The following is an 18,745-nucleotide window of genomic DNA, read 5'->3' on the forward strand; positions in this document are numbered from 1 at the left end:
GCTGATTATCAGAAGTGCCAGATGCTCGAGAATATACTCCAGTGTCCTGTTATATTTTAGATAGCAAGGAGTTTATTAAACTTCACCGAAACAATCTGCAAATTTCATTAAAATTTAATAAACTATCATCTTGCCTTTATTTTTAGTTAGCACATACCTTAAACACTTAAAGCTCTAAGCTAATGATAGTTATATAAGAGCAGATGCTGCTGGTGCAATAAGCTGTACGTCCAATGGATGATGATCTGATTAGTCGACTAATCGCAAAAATAATCGGTGACTAGTCGACTATCAAAATAATCGTTTGTGGCAGCCCTAATTCACACTAATAAAGAATAACAGTGTTGTCATTGTTGATTTTGTGTCTTCACCCTGAGTCCATCTCCTGCCAAGCTGCACCTGTGATTCTGCGGCTGCTCACTGATGAGCTGACCGATAAGCAAATCTTATCCTGGATCTTATCCACTGCATCCTTACCCTATCACCTCTGCGTCCCATAGGGCGCCAGCCTGCCCTGTTGAAACACTATTTTTTTTCAGTGTTTCAACTGAAAAAAATAGAATGCCTTTGATCCAGAATAGAATGCCTTTGATCCTTTGTTATGTCATAATCTTGCTGAGAGGCAGAACCCACAAATAGGGGCTTTGCTCTGTTAAACTTTAGTGCTTAACGGACGTAGACCTGACAGCAACCAAAAACCTTTTGGAAAGTTTTGAGAGAATTTCACGTTTCTCAGCAATTCACCGATCAAGCCGACACATTCCACCATGTCAGCTAACCCATCCTTCAGCTCAGATGAGCTTGAAATAGTTAAAGGGAGCATTTTAGGAAACCACTACAAGGTAGAGGCTTTCCTTGGAGAAGGGGGCTTTGGTATTGTAGCCAAATGCCGCGATACCAAAACCAACCGTGCTGTGGCTATTAAAGTCAACAGGAACCACCCTGATACTCTGCAACAGGCAAAACTGGAAATTTTCATCCTGGAGCAGCTGAGAAGGTTGGATCCAGATGCCGCCAACATTGTTAAATGGAACGGCTTTTTCCATGACGGAGAGCGGGTCTGCTTAAACTTTGAAATCCTTGATCAGTGCCTGTGGGACTACATACGGGACCGGAAAAACCAGGGTCTCCCCATAAGCGAAGTCAGGCCAATTTTACATCAACTCACAAATGCCCTGTCACACCTGGGCTCTGTGGGAATAGTGCACGCTGACCTCAAATCTAGAAACATCATGGTTGTTAACCGCCATGAGTCTCCCATCAAAGTCAAACTTATAGACTTTGGCCTCGCATGTCCTGCGTCTGCAGTAATGCCTGGTGACCGTGTGGGGACGGTTGGTTATAGTGCACCTGAGGTTATGCTTGGCCTTCCTTATAATGAAGCAGCTGACATGTGGTCTCTGGGGCTGGTAGCTGTGGAACTTGGTACAGGGGTGCCACTCTACCCTGGGAGAAATTATTATGATGTTTTGAAATTCATCATACAGACCCAGGGACAGCCACCAGATCATGTTCTGGACTCTGGCGTGTACACTGAAGACTATTTCATTGAAGACAACTACAACCAACAGCGCTGGACATTTAAGACTGACAAACAATTTCAGTGCGAGACAGGATATGAGTCCCTGGAGACTCGATACATAAAACTTACGCGTCTTGATGACCTCGAACAAGTCATGGTGTTTGGACGAGGACCTGAAAATGGCCAACGTTTATTTGTCGGCTTAATTAAAGGGATGTTGGCCTTGGATGCAAACCAACGGATAACACCCTCGGAGGTTCTCCGGCATCCCTTTTTCAACCGTAAGAGTTCCCCTTGCACTAACATGAGTGTTGAAAGACCACAAAACCCTGTGGTCTTTCAGCACCCTTCAAACTTGGAAAGCAAGAGATCACAGAAAATCAACTGCAGTTTCCAAAACTCGGTTGAATTTTCTCAGCAAGTATGCGTCCACGCGTCAGCCAGCACATCCTTCAACTCAGGTGAGCTTGAAATAGTGGAAGGGAACATTTTGGGAAACCGCTACAAGGTAGAGGCTTTCCTCGGAGAAGGGGGCTTTGGTATTGTAGCCAAATGTCGCGATACCAAAACCAACCGTGCTGTGGCTATTAAAGTCAACAGGAACCGTCCTGATATTCTGCAACAGGCAAAACTGGAACTTTTCATCCTGGAGCAGCTGAGAAGGTTGGATCCAGATGCCGCCAACATAGTTAAATGGAACGGCTTTTTCCACGACGGAGAGCGGGTCTGCTTAAACTTTGAACTCCTTGATCAATGCCTGTGGGACTACATACGGGACCGGAAAACCCAGGGTCTCCCCATAAGCGAAGTCAGGCCAATTTTACATCAACTCACAAATGCCCTGTCACACCTAGGTTCTGTGGGAATAGTGCACGCTGACCTCAAACCTGGAAACATCATGGTTGTTAACCGCCATGAGTCTCCAGTCAAAGTCAGACTTATAGACTTTGGCCTCGCATGTCCTGTGTCTGCAGTGAATCCTAGTGATTGTGTGGGGACGGTTGGTTATAGCGCACCTGAGGTTATGCTTGGCCTTCCTTATAATGAAGCAGCTGACATGTGGTCTTTGGGGCTGGTAGCTGTGGAACTTGGTACAGGGGTGCCACTCTACCCTGGAAATGGAGAATATGATGTTTTGAAATTCATCATAGAGACTCAAGGACAGCCACCAGATCATGTTCTGGACTCTGGCGTGTACACTGAAGACTATTTCATTGAAGACAACTACAACCAACAGCGCTGGACATTTAAGACTGACCAACAATTTCAGTGCGAGACAGGATATGAGTCCCTGGAGACTCGATACATAAAACTTACGCGTCTTGATGACCTCGAACAAGCAATGGTGTTTAGACGAGGACCTGAAAATGGCCAACGTTTATTTGTCGGCTTAATTAAAGGGATGTTGGCCTTGGATGCACACCAGCGGATAACACCCTCGGAGGTTCTCCGGCATCCCTTTTTCAACCCTGGCCTCTCTAAGAGGTTCCCTTGTATTGACATTGAAAGACCATACAGAATCAATCTACAGCATGGCTTCCTCCACCTTGGGCAAAAGTGACAAAAACACAAACTGGGGTTGGAAAAGGATATTAACAGCACTGGAAAAATTCATTAAGCTGCTCCAATAATGATCACTTTGGCTTTTTTTTTTTTTTTAATTTTCACTCCCCCCACCCCAACCAGTCGCGGCAGATGGCTGTCCCTTCCTGAGCCTGGTTCTGTCGAAGGTTTCTTCCTTTTAGAGGGAGTTTTTCCTTCCCACTGTTGCTAAATGCTTGCTCATAGGGAATCGTCTGATTGTTGGGGTGGCCAAAACTCTAGGGGAACTAGCAATTCTTGTGAAAATTAAAAAAAAAAAAAGCCTACCAATATTCAAAGCGGAGCAGCGGACACCTTACCATCACATCAGTCCTTCAATCGGACCAAAAACACCATGTTAACAGAAATAAATTCAATACAAATTGGAAATAAATAAATTGCCTAATAATTGTTTTTTTTTGATTGTTTATAAATATATAGTGCTACCCTTCAGCCTCCTAGTAGACATACCTGTGTTATAAATGTGAAACTCCTCTGATTTTCAAAAAAGTTGGCCTCTGACCTTGAAGTCAAGGTCACTGAGATTTAAGCTTCACAGAGATTTTCAGCAGATGCAACCATGGTATTGATTTGAAAATTCTACACAATCACAAACTTGGGTGTCCACAGCGCCTCGCCATATACCAAAGATTAAGAGGTGGGGTTTTTTTTTTAGGTTTTTTATAAAGATTACAACACACAAATAACAATTTTTAAATTGTTATTTGTGTGTGTTTTAAAAAAGAAAGAGGGAGATTGTTAACTTGTTATTTTCTGTTACATCGCGAGAGTACTGTTGCCTGCGGTGGGTTGTTCTTATTGTGGGTGAGCGGAAAAACATGACGTAAGGAATAAAGTGCTTGAAGTGAGACTACGACGTTGTGTATTTTGACTTTACAATATTCTTTTATTCACCATATCACTGAAATGTGGGAGAATCCACTGCAGAAAGATCAATGCTTTAAGTTTTAATGATCCAGTCAGAAAAGATGATTCTAAAAGTCATCAACTGACTCCAAAAGCCCAGATCTGAACCACCTGGCTGCTGAAAACAAATGCACCAATCAAACAGAAGCCTGAATTTCATGGGCCAATCGGAATGCTTGATCTAGTTGTCCAGGACTAACTACTGACATACTATTACTCTGTGGCAAAACCCTGTCAAATCTGCCTCGGTGCACCTGTTGAACAACTGCTTCTAAATCCAAGACCCTAACTCCCATCAAAATCATTTTCAAACGGTGACGATCCCGAGGACCTGTTCTATACAACAGTGTGTTCTTCATGTTCCTGCTGTCAAAACTTTGGCCGCAGGAGCAATTTAAAAAGTGGGGTCTTTCCTGCTGTTGAGACAAACTCCTGTCTGAAAATATAATGTATTTCTATGGGTCGGTTAGAGGATTATCCCTCCACTTGGATCCACACAGTTTAAAAACGTTTACATCTCTGAGCTTTGAAAGACATGCTGTTGGAAAGACAACAACGATGGCTACGTGAGGGTAAAATGATGGCTGTAGAGCAAACACTGTGCACACAGCAGCAGTTGAAACACACACACACACACGCTTACCAGCATTCACACTAGGGCTGCCACGATTAGTCGACTAGTCACGATTACGTCGACTATCAAAATCGTCGACGACTGATTTAATAGTCGACGCGTCGTTTGAAGCTTTGTAAGATCCCAAAAGATGCAGGAATAAGTAGTAGGATTTAAGAGTGTAATAACGGACTGAAACAGAAGATGGCAGCACTGCATGTACAAGGATGCCAGCTGCCGTTAAACCCCGAAGAAGAAGTAGCTCTGTCGCAGAATTCATAGCGCAGCCCAGCTCAGTTTCCAACAATGGCAGCAGCTAGTTAGTTTTAATATTACTCTTATTATTCTTTCTGGGTCACAAAATAAACGTTTAACATATTTTCAGGCGAGAATGTAGCTGCGTAAACTTCAAATATCTGCTCAGTTTATCAAGACACCACATATTTTCAAAAGCGCTCCGACGTTTTCGGAGACGTCTGTTACCCACCAGCTCGATAGCTAGCCGGGGGCAAGGCTCACTAGAGCCCGTGAGAGCACCGGACTCCCGGCAAATCGTTTTCAAACCCACCACCGTCTTTCGCTACTCAGGTTAAACATGATATACAAGTCACTTAGATAACTTAAAAATGTTATTGTTTGGCTTTTTTTTTAGTATTTTATTTGTTCCTGAGTAAATCGGTTTGGCTGAGATTAAAGTTATAGTTTTTACACAGCTGAATAAACGTCAAGCAGACAGCTGATTATCAGAAGTGCCAGATGCTCGAGAATATACTCCAGTGTCCTGTTATATTTTAGATAGCAAGGAGTTTATTAAACTTCACCGAAACAATCTGCAAATTTCATTAAAATTTAATAAACTATCATCTTGCCTTTATTTTTAGTTAGCACATACCTTAAACACTTAAAGCTCTAAGCTAATGATAGTTATATAAGAGCAGATGCTGCTGGTGCAATAAGCTGTACGTCCAATGGATGATGATCTGATTAGTCGACTAATCGCAAAAATAATCGGTGACTAGTCGACTATCAAAATAATCGTTTGTGGCAGCCCTAATTCACACTAATAAAGAATAACAGTGTTGTCATTGTTGATTTTGTGTCTTCACCCTGAGTCCATCTCCTGCCAAGCTGCACCTGTGATTCTGCGGCTGCTCACTGATGAGCTGACCGATAAGCAAATCTTATCCTGGATCTTATCCACTGCATCCTTACCCTATCACCTCTGCGTCCCATAGGGCGCCAGCCTGCCCTGTTGAAACACTATTTTTTTTCAGTGTTTCAACTGAAAAAAATAGAATGCCTTTGATCCAGAATAGAATGCCTTTGATCCTTTGTTATGTCATAATCTTGCTGAGAGGCAGAACCCACAAATAGGGGCTTTGCTCTGTTAAACTTTAGTGCTTAACGGACGTAGACCTGACAGCAACCAAAAACCTTTTGGAAAGTTTTGAGAGAATTTCACGTTTCTCAGCAATTCACCGATCAAGCCGACACATTCCACCATGTCAGCTAACCCATCCTTCAGCTCAGATGAGCTTGAAATAGTTAAAGGGAGCATTTTAGGAAACCACTACAAGGTAGAGGCTTTCCTTGGAGAAGGGGGCTTTGGTATTGTAGCCAAATGCCGCGATACCAAAACCAACCGTGCTGTGGCTATTAAAGTCAACAGGAACCACCCTGATACTCTGCAACAGGCAAAACTGGAAATTTTCATCCTGGAGCAGCTGAGAAGGTTGGATCCAGATGCCGCCAACATTGTTAAATGGAACGGCTTTTTCCATGACGGAGAGCGGGTCTGCTTAAACTTTGAAATCCTTGATCAGTGCCTGTGGGACTACATACGGGACCGGAAAAACCAGGGTCTCCCCATAAGCGAAGTCAGGCCAATTTTACATCAACTCACAAATGCCCTGTCACACCTGGGCTCTGTGGGAATAGTGCACGCTGACCTCAAATCTAGAAACATCATGGTTGTTAACCGCCATGAGTCTCCCATCAAAGTCAAACTTATAGACTTTGGCCTCGCATGTCCTGCGTCTGCAGTAATGCCTGGTGACCGTGTGGGGACGGTTGGTTATAGTGCACCTGAGGTTATGCTTGGCCTTCCTTATAATGAAGCAGCTGACATGTGGTCTCTGGGGCTGGTAGCTGTGGAACTTGGTACAGGGGTGCCACTCTACCCTGGGAGAAATTATTATGATGTTTTGAAATTCATCATACAGACCCAGGGACAGCCACCAGATCATGTTCTGGACTCTGGCGTGTACACTGAAGACTATTTCATTGAAGACAACTACAACCAACAGCGCTGGACATTTAAGACTGACAAACAATTTCAGTGCGAGACAGGATATGAGTCCCTGGAGACTCGATACATAAAACTTACGCGTCTTGATGACCTCGAACAAGTCATGGTGTTTGGACGAGGACCTGAAAATGGCCAACGTTTATTTGTCGGCTTAATTAAAGGGATGTTGGCCTTGGATGCAAACCAACGGATAACACCCTCGGAGGTTCTCCGGCATCCCTTTTTCAACCGTAAGAGTTCCCCTTGCACTAACATGAGTGTTGAAAGACCACAAAACCCTGTGGTCTTTCAGCACCCTTCAAACTTGGAAAGCAAGAGATCACAGAAAATCAACTGCAGTTTCCAAAACTCGGTTGAATTTTCTCAGCAAGTATGCGTCCACGCGTCAGCCAGCACATCCTTCAACTCAGGTGAGCTTGAAATAGTGGAAGGGAACATTTTGGGAAACCGCTACAAGGTAGAGGCTTTCCTCGGAGAAGGGGGCTTTGGTATTGTAGCCAAATGTCGCGATACCAAAACCAACCGTGCTGTGGCTATTAAAGTCAACAGGAACCGTCCTGATATTCTGCAACAGGCAAAACTGGAACTTTTCATCCTGGAGCAGCTGAGAAGGTTGGATCCAGATGCCGCCAACATAGTTAAATGGAACGGCTTTTTCCACGACGGAGAGCGGGTCTGCTTAAACTTTGAACTCCTTGATCAATGCCTGTGGGACTACATACGGGACCGGAAAACCCAGGGTCTCCCCATAAGCGAAGTCAGGCCAATTTTACATCAACTCACAAATGCCCTGTCACACCTAGGTTCTGTGGGAATAGTGCACGCTGACCTCAAACCTGGAAACATCATGGTTGTTAACCGCCATGAGTCTCCAGTCAAAGTCAGACTTATAGACTTTGGCCTCGCATGTCCTGTGTCTGCAGTGAATCCTAGTGATTGTGTGGGGACGGTTGGTTATAGCGCACCTGAGGTTATGCTTGGCCTTCCTTATAATGAAGCAGCTGACATGTGGTCTTTGGGGCTGGTAGCTGTGGAACTTGGTACAGGGGTGCCACTCTACCCTGGAAATGGAGAATATGATGTTTTGAAATTCATCATAGAGACTCAAGGACAGCCACCAGATCATGTTCTGGACTCTGGCGTGTACACTGAAGACTATTTCATTGAAGACAACTACAACCAACAGCGCTGGACATTTAAGACTGACCAACAATTTCAGTGCGAGACAGGATATGAGTCCCTGGAGACTCGATACATAAAACTTACGCGTCTTGATGACCTCGAACAAGCAATGGTGTTTAGACGAGGACCTGAAAATGGCCAACGTTTATTTGTCGGCTTAATTAAAGGGATGTTGGCCTTGGATGCACACCAGCGGATAACACCCTCGGAGGTTCTCCGGCATCCCTTTTTCAACCCTGGCCTCTCTAAGAGGTTCCCTTGTATTGACATTGAAAGACCATACAGAATCAATCTACAGCATGGCTTCCTCCACCTTGGGCAAAAGTGACAAAAACACAAACTGGGGTTGGAAAAGGATATTAACAGCACTGGAAAAATTCATTAAGCTGCTCCAATAATGATCACTTTGGCTTTTTTTTTTTTTTTAATTTTCACTCCCCCCACCCCAACCAGTCGCGGCAGATGGCTGTCCCTTCCTGAGCCTGGTTCTGTCGAAGGTTTCTTCCTTTTAGAGGGAGTTTTTCCTTCCCACTGTTGCTAAATGCTTGCTCATAGGGAATCGTCTGATTGTTGGGGTGGCCAAAACTCTAGGGGAACTAGCAATTCTTGTGAAAATTAAAAAAAAAAAAAGCCTACCAATATTCAAAGCGGAGCAGCGGACACCTTACCATCACATCAGTCCTTCAATCGGACCAAAAACACCATGTTAACAGAAATAAATTCAATACAAATTGGAAATAAATAAATTGCCTAATAATTGTTTTTTTTTGATTGTTTATAAATATATAGTGCTACCCTTCAGCCTCCTAGTAGACATACCTGTGTTATAAATGTGAAACTCCTCTGATTTTCAAAAAAGTTGGCCTCTGACCTTGAAGTCAAGGTCACTGAGATTTAAGCTTCACAGAGATTTTCAGCAGATGCAACCATGGTATTGATTTGAAAATTCTACACAATCACAAACTTGGGTGTCCACAGCGCCTCGCCATATACCAAAGATTAAGAGGTGGGGTTTTTTTTTTAGGTTTTTTATAAAGATTACAACACACAAATAACAATTTTTAAATTGTTATTTGTGTGTGTTTTAAAAAAGAAAGAGGGAGATTGTTAACTTGTTATTTTCTGTTACATCGCGAGAGTACTGTTGCCTGCGGTGGGTTGTTCTTATTGTGGGTGAGCGGAAAAACATGACGTAAGGAATAAAGTGCTTGAAGTGAGACTACGACGTTGTGTATTTTGACTTTACAATATTCTTTTATTCACCATATCACTGAAATGTGGGAGAATCCACTGCAGAAAGATCAATGCTTTAAGTTTTAATGATCCAGTCAGAAAAGATGATTCTAAAAGTCATCAACTGACTCCAAAAGCCCAGATCTGAACCACCTGGCTGCTGAAAACAAATGCACCAATCAAACAGAAGCCTGAATTTCATGGGCCAATCGGAATGCTTGATCTAGTTGTCCAGGACTAACTACTGACATACTATTACTCTGTGGCAAAACCCTGTCAAATCTGCCTCGGTGCACCTGTTGAACAACTGCTTCTAAATCCAAGACCCTAACTCCCATCAAAATCATTTTCAAACGGTGACGATCCCGAGGACCTGTTCTATACAACAGTGTGTTCTTCATGTTCCTGCTGTCAAAACTTTGGCCGCAGGAGCAATTTAAAAAGTGGGGTCTTTCCTGCTGTTGAGACAAACTCCTGTCTGAAAATATAATGTATTTCTATGGGTCGGTTAGAGGATTATCCCTCCACTTGGATCCACACAGTTTAAAAACGTTTACATCTCTGAGCTTTGAAAGACATGCTGTTGGAAAGACAACAACGATGGCTACGTGAGGGTAAAATGATGGCTGTAGAGCAAACACTGTGCACACAGCAGCAGTTGAAACACACACACACACACGCTTACCAGCATTCACACTAGGGCTGCCACGATTAGTCGACTAGTCACGATTACGTCGACTATCAAAATCGTCGACGACTGATTTAATAGTCGACGCGTCGTTTGAAGCTTTGTAAGATCCCAAAAGATGCAGGAATAAGTAGTAGGATTTAAGAGTGTAATAACGGACTGAAACAGAAGATGGCAGCACTGCATGTACAAGGATGCCAGCTGCCGTTAAACCCCGAAGAAGAAGTAGCTCTGTCGCAGAATTCATAGCGCAGCCCAGCTCAGTTTCCAACAATGGCAGCAGCTAGTTAGTTTTAATATTACTCTTATTATTCTTTCTGGGTCACAAAATAAACGTTTAACATATTTTCAGGCGAGAATGTAGCTGCGTAAACTTCAAATATCTGCTCAGTTTATCAAGACACCACATATTTTCAAAAGCGCTCCGACGTTTTCGGAGACGTCTGTTACCCACCAGCTCGATAGCTAGCCGGGGGCAAGGCTCACTAGAGCCCGTGAGAGCACCGGACTCCCGGCAAATCGTTTTCAAACCCACCACCGTCTTTCGCTACTCAGGTTAAACATGATATACAAGTCACTTAGATAACTTAAAAATGTTATTGTTTGGCTTTTTTTTTAGTATTTTATTTGTTCCTGAGTAAATCGGTTTGGCTGAGATTAAAGTTATAGTTTTTACACAGCTGAATAAACGTCAAGCAGACAGCTGATTATCAGAAGTGCCAGATGCTCGAGAATATACTCCAGTGTCCTGTTATATTTTAGATAGCAAGGAGTTTATTAAACTTCACCGAAACAATCTGCAAATTTCATTAAAATTTAATAAACTATCATCTTGCCTTTATTTTTAGTTAGCACATACCTTAAACACTTAAAGCTCTAAGCTAATGATAGTTATATAAGAGCAGATGCTGCTGGTGCAATAAGCTGTACGTCCAATGGATGATGATCTGATTAGTCGACTAATCGCAAAAATAATCGGTGACTAGTCGACTATCAAAATAATCGTTTGTGGCAGCCCTAATTCACACTAATAAAGAATAACAGTGTTGTCATTGTTGATTTTGTGTCTTCACCCTGAGTCCATCTCCTGCCAAGCTGCACCTGTGATTCTGCGGCTGCTCACTGATGAGCTGACCGATAAGCAAATCTTATCCTGGATCTTATCCACTGCATCCTTACCCTATCACCTCTGCGTCCCATAGGGCGCCAGCCTGCCCTGTTGAAACACTATTTTTTTTCAGTGTTTCAACTGAAAAAAATAGAATGCCTTTGATCCAGAATAGAATGCCTTTGATCCTTTGTTATGTCATAATCTTGCTGAGAGGCAGAACCCACAAATAGGGGCTTTGCTCTGTTAAACTTTAGTGCTTAACGGACGTAGACCTGACAGCAACCAAAAACCTTTTGGAAAGTTTTGAGAGAATTTCACGTTTCTCAGCAATTCACCGATCAAGCCGACACATTCCACCATGTCAGCTAACCCATCCTTCAGCTCAGATGAGCTTGAAATAGTTAAAGGGAGCATTTTAGGAAACCACTACAAGGTAGAGGCTTTCCTTGGAGAAGGGGGCTTTGGTATTGTAGCCAAATGCCGCGATACCAAAACCAACCGTGCTGTGGCTATTAAAGTCAACAGGAACCACCCTGATACTCTGCAACAGGCAAAACTGGAAATTTTCATCCTGGAGCAGCTGAGAAGGTTGGATCCAGATGCCGCCAACATAGTTAAATGGAACGGCTTTTTCCACGACGGAGAGCGGGTCTGCTTAAACTTTGAACTCCTTGATCAATGCCTGTGGGACTACATACGGGACCGGAAAACCCAGGGTCTCCCCATAAGCGAAGTCAGGCCAATTTTACATCAACTCACAAATGCCCTGTCACACCTAGGTTCTGTGGGAATAGTGCACGCTGACCTCAAACCTGGAAACATCATGGTTGTTAACCGCCATGAGTCTCCAGTCAAAGTCAGACTTATAGACTTTGGCCTCGCATGTCCTGTGTCTGCAGTGAATCCTAGTGATTGTGTGGGGACGGTTGGTTATAGCGCACCTGAGGTTATGCTTGGCCTTCCTTATAATGAAGCAGCTGACATGTGGTCTTTGGGGCTGGTAGCTGTGGAACTTGGTACAGGGGTGCCACTCTACCCTGGAAATGGAGAATATGATGTTTTGAAATTCATCATAGAGACTCAAGGACAGCCACCAGATCATGTTCTGGACTCTGGCGTGTACACTGAAGACTATTTCATTGAAGACAACTACAACCAACAGCGCTGGACATTTAAGACTGACCAACAATTTCAGTGCGAGACAGGATATGAGTCCCTGGAGACTCGATACATAAAACTTGCGCGTCTTGATGACCTCGAACAAGCAATGGTGTTTAGACGAGGACCTGAAAATGGCCAACGTTTATTTGTCGGCTTAATTAAAGGGATGTTGGCCTTGGATGCACACCAGCGGATAACACCCTCGGAGGTTCTCCGGCATCCCTTTTTCAACCCTGGCCTCTCTAAGAGGTTCCCTTGTATTGACATTGAAAGACCATACAGAATCAATCTACAGCATGGCTTCCTCCACCTTGGGCAAAAGTGACAAAAACACAAACTGGGGTTGGAAAAGGATATTAACAGCACTGGAAAAATTCATTAAGCTGCTCCAATAATGATCACTTTGGCTTTTTTTTTTTTTTTAATTTTCACTCCCCCCACCCCAACCAGTCGCGGCAGATGGCTGTCCCTTCCTGAGCCTGGTTCTGTCGAAGGTTTCTTCCTTTTAGAGGGAGTTTTTCCTTCCCACTGTTGCTAAATGCTTGCTCATAGGGAATCGTCTGATTGTTGGGGTGGCCAAAACTCTAGGGGAACTAGCAATTCTTGTGAAAATTAAAAAAAAAAAAGCCTACCAATATTCAAAGCGGAGCAGCGGACACCTTACCATCACATCAGTCCTTCAATCGGACCAAAAACACCATGTTAACAGAAATAAATTCAATACAAATTGGAAATAAATAAATTGCCTAATAATTGTTTTTTTTTGATTGTTTATAAATATATAGTGCTACCCTTCAGCCTCCTAGTAGACATACCTGTGTTATAAATGTGAAACTCCTCTGATTTTCAAAAAAGTTGGCCTCTGACCTTGAAGTCAAGGTCACTGAGATTTAAGCTTCACAGAGATTTTCAGCAGATGCAACCATGGTATTGATTTGAAAATTCTACACAATCACAAACTTGGGTGTCCACAGCGCCTCGCCATATACCAAAGATTAAGAGGTGGGTTTTTTTTTTTTAGGTTTTTTATAAAGATTACAACACACAAATAACAATTTTTAAATTGTTATTTGTGTGTGTTTTAAAAAAGAAAGAGGGAGATTGTTAACTTGTTATTTTCTGTTACATCGCGAGAGTACTGTTGCCTGCGGTGGGTTGTTCTTATTGTGGGTGAGCGGAAAAACATGACGTAAGGAATAAAGTGCTTGAAGTGAGACTACGACGTTGTGTATTTTGACTTTACAATATTCTTTTATTCACCATATCACTGAAATGTGGGAGAATCCACTGCAGAAAGATCAATGCTTTAAGTTTTAATGATCCAGTCAGAAAAGATGATTCTAAAAGTCATCAACTGACTCCAAAAGCCCAGATCTGAACCACCTGGCTGCTGAAAACAAATGCACCAATCAAACAGAAGCCTGAATTTCATGGGCCAATCGGAATGCTTGATCTAGTTGTCCAGGACTAACTACTGACATACTATTACTCTGTGGCAAAACCCTGTCAAATCTGCCTCGGTGCACCTGTTGAACAACTGCTTCTAAATCCAAGACCCTAACTCCCATCAAAATCATTTTCAAACGGTGACGATCCCGAGGACCTGTTCTATACAACAGTGTGTTCTTCATGTTCCTGCTGTCAAAACTTTGGCCGCAGGAGCAATTTAAAAAGTGGGGTCTTTCCTGCTGTTGAGACAAACTCCTGTCTGAAAATATAATGTATTTCTATGGGTCGGTTAGAGGATTATCCCTCCACTTGGATCCACACAGTTTAAAAACGTTTACATCTCTGAGCTTTGAAAGACATGCTGTTGGAAAGACAACAACGATGGCTACGTGAGGGTAAAATGATGGCTGTAGAGCAAACACTGTGCACACAGCAGCAGTTGAAACACACACACACACACACACACGCTTACCAGCATTCACACTAGGGCTGCCACGATTAGTCGACTAGTCACGATTACGTCGACTATCAAAATCGTCGACGACTGATTTAATAGTCGACGCGTCGTTTGAAGCTTTGTAAGATCCCAAAAGATGCAGGAATAAGTAGTAGGATTTAAGAGTGTAATAACGGACTGAAACAGAAGATGGCAGCACTGCATGTACAAGGATGCCAGCTGCCGTTAAACCCCGAAGAAGAAGTAGCTCTGTCGCAGAATTCATAGCGCAGCCCAGCTCAGTTTCCAACAATGGCAGCAGCTAGTTAGTTTTAATATTACTCTTATTATTCTTTCTGGGTCACAAAATAAACGTTTAACATATTTTCAGGCGAGAATGTAGCTGCGTAAACTTCAAATATCTGCTCAGTTTATCAAGACACCACATATTTTCAAAAGCGCTCCGACGTTTTCGGAGACGTCTGTTACCCACCAGCTCGATAGCTAGCCGGGGGCAAGGCTCACTAGAGCCCGTGAGAGCACCGGACTCCCGGCAAATCGTTTTCAAACCCACCACCGTCTTTCGCTACTCAGGTTAAACATGATATATAAGTCACTTAGATAACTTAAAAATGTTATTGTTTGGCTTTTTTTTTAGTATTTTATTTGTTCCTGAGTAAATCGGTTTGGCTGAGATTAAAGTTATAGTTTTTACACAGCTGAATAAACGTCAAGCAGACAGCTGATTATCAGAAGTGCCAGATGCTCGAGAATATACTCCAGTGTCCTGTTATATTTTAGATAGCAAGGAGTTTATTAAACTTCACCGAAACAATCTGCAAATTTCATTAAAATTTAATAAACTATCATCTTGCCTTTATTTTTAGTTAGCACATACCTTAAACACTTAAAGCTCTAAGCTAATGATAGTTATATAAGAGCAGATGCTGCTGGTGCAATAAGCTGTACGTCCAATGGATGATGATCTGATTAGTCGACTAATCGCAAAAATAATCGGTGACTAGTCGACTATCAAAATAATCGTTTGTGGCAGCCCTAATTCACACTAATAAAGAATAACAGTGTTGTCATTGTTGATTTTGTGTCTTCACCCTGAGTCCATCTCCTGCCAAGCTGCACCTGTGATTCTGCGGCTGCTCACTGATGAGCTGACCGATAAGCAAATCTTATCCTGGATCTTATCCACTGCATCCTTACCCTATCACCTCTGCGTCCCATAGGGCGCCAGCCTGCCCTGTTGAAACACTATTTTTTTTCAGTGTTTCAACTGAAAAAAATAGAATGCCTTTGATCCAGAATAGAATGCCTTTGATCCTTTGTTATGTCATAATCTTGCTGAGAGGCAGAACCCACAAATAGGGGCTTTGCTCTGTTAAACTTTAGTGCTTAACGGACGTAGACCTGACAGCAACCAAAAACCTTTTGGAAAGTTTTGAGAGAATTTCACGTTTCTCAGCAATTCACCGATCAAGCCGACACATTCCACCATGTCAGCTAACCCATCCTTCAGCTCAGATGAGCTTGAAATAGTTAAAGGGAGCATTTTAGGAAACCACTACAAGGTAGAGGCTTTCCTTGGAGAAGGGGGCTTTGGTATTGTAGCCAAATGCCGCGATACCAAAACCAACCGTGCTGTGGCTATTAAAGTCAACAGGAACCACCCTGATACTCTGCAACAGGCAAAACTGGAAATTTTCATCCTGGAGCAGCTGAGAAGGTTGGATCCAGATGCCGCCAACATTGTTAAATGGAATGGCTTTTTCCATGACGGAGAGCGGGTCTGCTTAAACTTTGAAATCCTTGATCAGTGCCTGTGGGACTACATACGGGACCGGAAGAACCAGGGTCTCCCCATAAGCGAAGTCAGGCCAATTTTACATCAACTCACAAATGCCCTGTCACACCTGGGCTCTGTGGGAATAGTGCACGCTGACCTCAAATCTAGAAACATCATGGTTGTTAACCGCCATGAGTCTCCCATCAAAGTCAAACTTATAGACTTTGGCCTCGCATGTCCTGCGTCTGCAGTAATGCCTGGTGACCGTGTGGGGACGGTTGGTTATAGTGCACCTGAGGTTATGCTTGGCCTTCCTTATAATGAAGCAGCTGACATGTGGTCTCTGGGGCTGGTAGCTGTGGAACTTGGTACAGGGGTGCCACTCTACCCTGGGAGAAATTATTATGATGTTTTGAAATTCATCATACAGACCCAGGGACAGCCACCAGATCATGTTCTGGACTCTGGCGTGTACACTGAAGACTATTTCATTGAAGACAACTACAACCAACAGCGCTGGACATTTAAGACTGACAAACAATTTCAGTGCGAGACAGGATATGAGTCCCTGGAGACTCGATACATAAAACTTACGCGTCTTGATGACCTCGAACAAGTCATGGTGTTTGGACGAGGACCTGAAAATGGCCAACGTTTATTTGTCGGCTTAATTAAAGGGATGTTGGCCTTGGATGCAAACCAACGGATAACACCCTCGGAGGTTCTCCGGCATCCCTTTTTCAACCGTAAGAGTTCCCCTTGCACTAACATGAGTGTTGAAAGACCACAAAACCCTGTGGTCTTTCAGCACCCTTCAAACTTGGAAAGCAAGAGATCACAGAAAATCAACTGCAGTTTCCAAAACTCGGTTGAATTTTCTCAGCAAGTATGCGTCCACGCGTCAGCCAGCTCATCCTTCAACTCAGGTGAGCTTGAAATAGTGGAAGGGAACATTTTGGGAAACCGCTACAAGGTAGAGGCTTTCCTCGGAGAAGGGGGCTTTGGTATTGTAGCCAAATGTCGCGATACCAAAACCAACCGTGCTGTGGCTATTAAAGTCAACAGGAACCGTCCTGATATTCTGCAACAGGCAAAACTGGAACTTTTCATCCTGGAGCAGCTGAGAAGGTTGGATCCAGATGCCGCCAACATAGTTAAATGGAACGGCTTTTTCCACGACGGAGAGCGGGTCTGCTTAAACTTTGAACTCCTTGATCAATGCCTGTGGGACTACATACGGGACCGGAAAACCCAGGGTCTCCCCATAAGCGAAGTCAGGCCAATTTTACATCAACTCACAAATGCCCTGTCACACCTAGGTTCTGTGGGAATAGTGCACGCTGACCTCAAACCTGGAAACATCATGGTTGTTAACCGCCATGAGTCTCCAGTCAAAGTCAGACTTATAGACTTTGGCCTCGCATGTCCTGTGTCTGCAGTGAATCCTAGTGATTGTGTGGGGACGGTTGGTTATAGCGCACCTGAGGTTATGCTTGGCCTTCCTTATAATGAAGCAGCTGACATGTGGTCTTTGGGGCTGGTAGCTGTGGAACTTGGTACAGGGGTGCCACTCTACCCTGGAAATGGAGAATATGATGTTTTGAAATTCATCATAGAGACTCAAGGACAGCCACCAGATCATGTTCTGGACTCTGGCGTGTACACTGAAGACTATTTCATTGAAGACAACTACAACCAACAGCGCTGGACATTTAAGACTGACCAACAATTTCAGTGCGAGACAGGATATGAGTCCCTGGAGACTCGATACATAAAACTTACACGTCTTGATGACCTCGAACAAGCAATGGTGTTTAGACGAGGACCTGAAAATGGCCAACGTTTATTTGTCGGCTTAATTAAAGGGATGTTGGCCTTGGATGCACACCAGCGGATAACACCCTCGGAGGTTCTCCGGCATCCCTTTTTCAACCCTGGCCTCTCTAAGAGGTTCCCTTGTATTGACATTGAAAGACCATACAGAATCAATCTACAGCATGGCTTCCTCCACCTTGGGCAAAAGTGACAAAAACACAAACTGGGGTTGGAAAAGGATATTAACAGCACTGGAAAAATTCATTAAGCTGCTCCAATAATGATCACTTTGGCTTTTTTTTTTTTTTTAATTTTCACTCCCCCCACCCCAACCAGTCGCGGCAGATGGCTGTCCCTTCCTGAGCCTGGTTCTGTCGAAGGTTTCTTCCTTTTAGAGGGAGTTTTTCCTTCCCACTGTTGCTAAATGCTTGCTCATAGGGAATCGTCTGATTGTTGGGGTGGCCAAAACTCTAGGGGAACTAGCAATTCTTGTGAAAATTAAAAAAAAAAAAGCCTACCAATATTCAAAGCGGAGCAGCGGACACCTTACCATCACATCAGTCCTTCAATCGGACCAAAAACACCATGTTAACAGAAATAAATTCAATACAAATTGGAAATAAATAAATTGCCTAATAATTGTTTTTTTTTGATTGTTTATAAATATATAGTGCTACCCTTCAGCCTCCTAGTAGACATACCTGTGTTATAAATGTGAAACTCCTCTGATTTTCAAAAAAGTTGGCCTCTGACCTTGAAGTCAAGGTCACTGAGATTTAAGCTTCACAGAGATTTTCAGCAGATGCAACCATGGTATTGATTTGAAAATTCTACACAATCACAAACTTGGGTGTCCACAGCGCCTCGCCATATACCAAAGATTAAGAGGTGGGTTTTTTTTTTTAGGTTTTTTATAAAGAT

At 43.2% G+C, this 18,745-nt stretch overlaps 4 protein-coding genes across 4 annotated transcripts in view; 3 read left to right on the top strand and 1 right to left on the bottom strand.

Annotated features, from left to right (window-relative positions):
* The window catches only part of ctdspl3 (CTD (carboxy-terminal domain, RNA polymerase II, polypeptide A) small phosphatase like 3), a 94,101-nt gene that overhangs the window by 7,982 nt on the left and 67,374 nt on the right, over nt 1–18,745 (bottom strand). The window lies entirely within an intron of this gene.
* LOC146372470 (uncharacterized) lies at nt 184–8,780 on the top strand. The gene is made up of 2 exons (XM_084953302.1): nt 184–3,080; nt 6,095–8,780. Exons 1-2 carry the CDS (start codon nt 768–770, stop codon nt 8,459–8,461), a joined length of 4,680 nt encoding a protein of 1,559 aa, XP_084809428.1. The 5' UTR covers nt 184–767; the 3' UTR covers nt 8,462–8,780.
* On the top strand, nt 10,940–12,969 carry LOC146372471 (homeodomain-interacting protein kinase 2-like). Its single transcript, XM_084953898.1, has one exon. The coding sequence runs from the start codon at nt 11,524–11,526 to the stop codon at nt 12,649–12,651; it is 1,128 nt and encodes a 375-aa protein (XP_084810024.1). The 5' UTR covers nt 10,940–11,523; the 3' UTR covers nt 12,652–12,969.
* LOC146372472 (uncharacterized) lies at nt 15,136–18,353 on the top strand. The gene has a single exon (XM_084953888.1). The coding sequence runs from the start codon at nt 15,720–15,722 to the stop codon at nt 18,033–18,035; it is 2,316 nt and encodes a 771-aa protein (XP_084810014.1). The 5' UTR covers nt 15,136–15,719; the 3' UTR covers nt 18,036–18,353.

The sequence above is a fragment of the Perissodus microlepis genome, chromosome 15 (assembly GCF_051167445.1).
Source record: "Perissodus microlepis isolate ML-2025 ecotype Zambia chromosome 15, ASM5116744v1, whole genome shotgun sequence".
NCBI lineage: Eukaryota > Metazoa > Chordata > Actinopteri > Cichliformes > Cichlidae > Perissodus > Perissodus microlepis.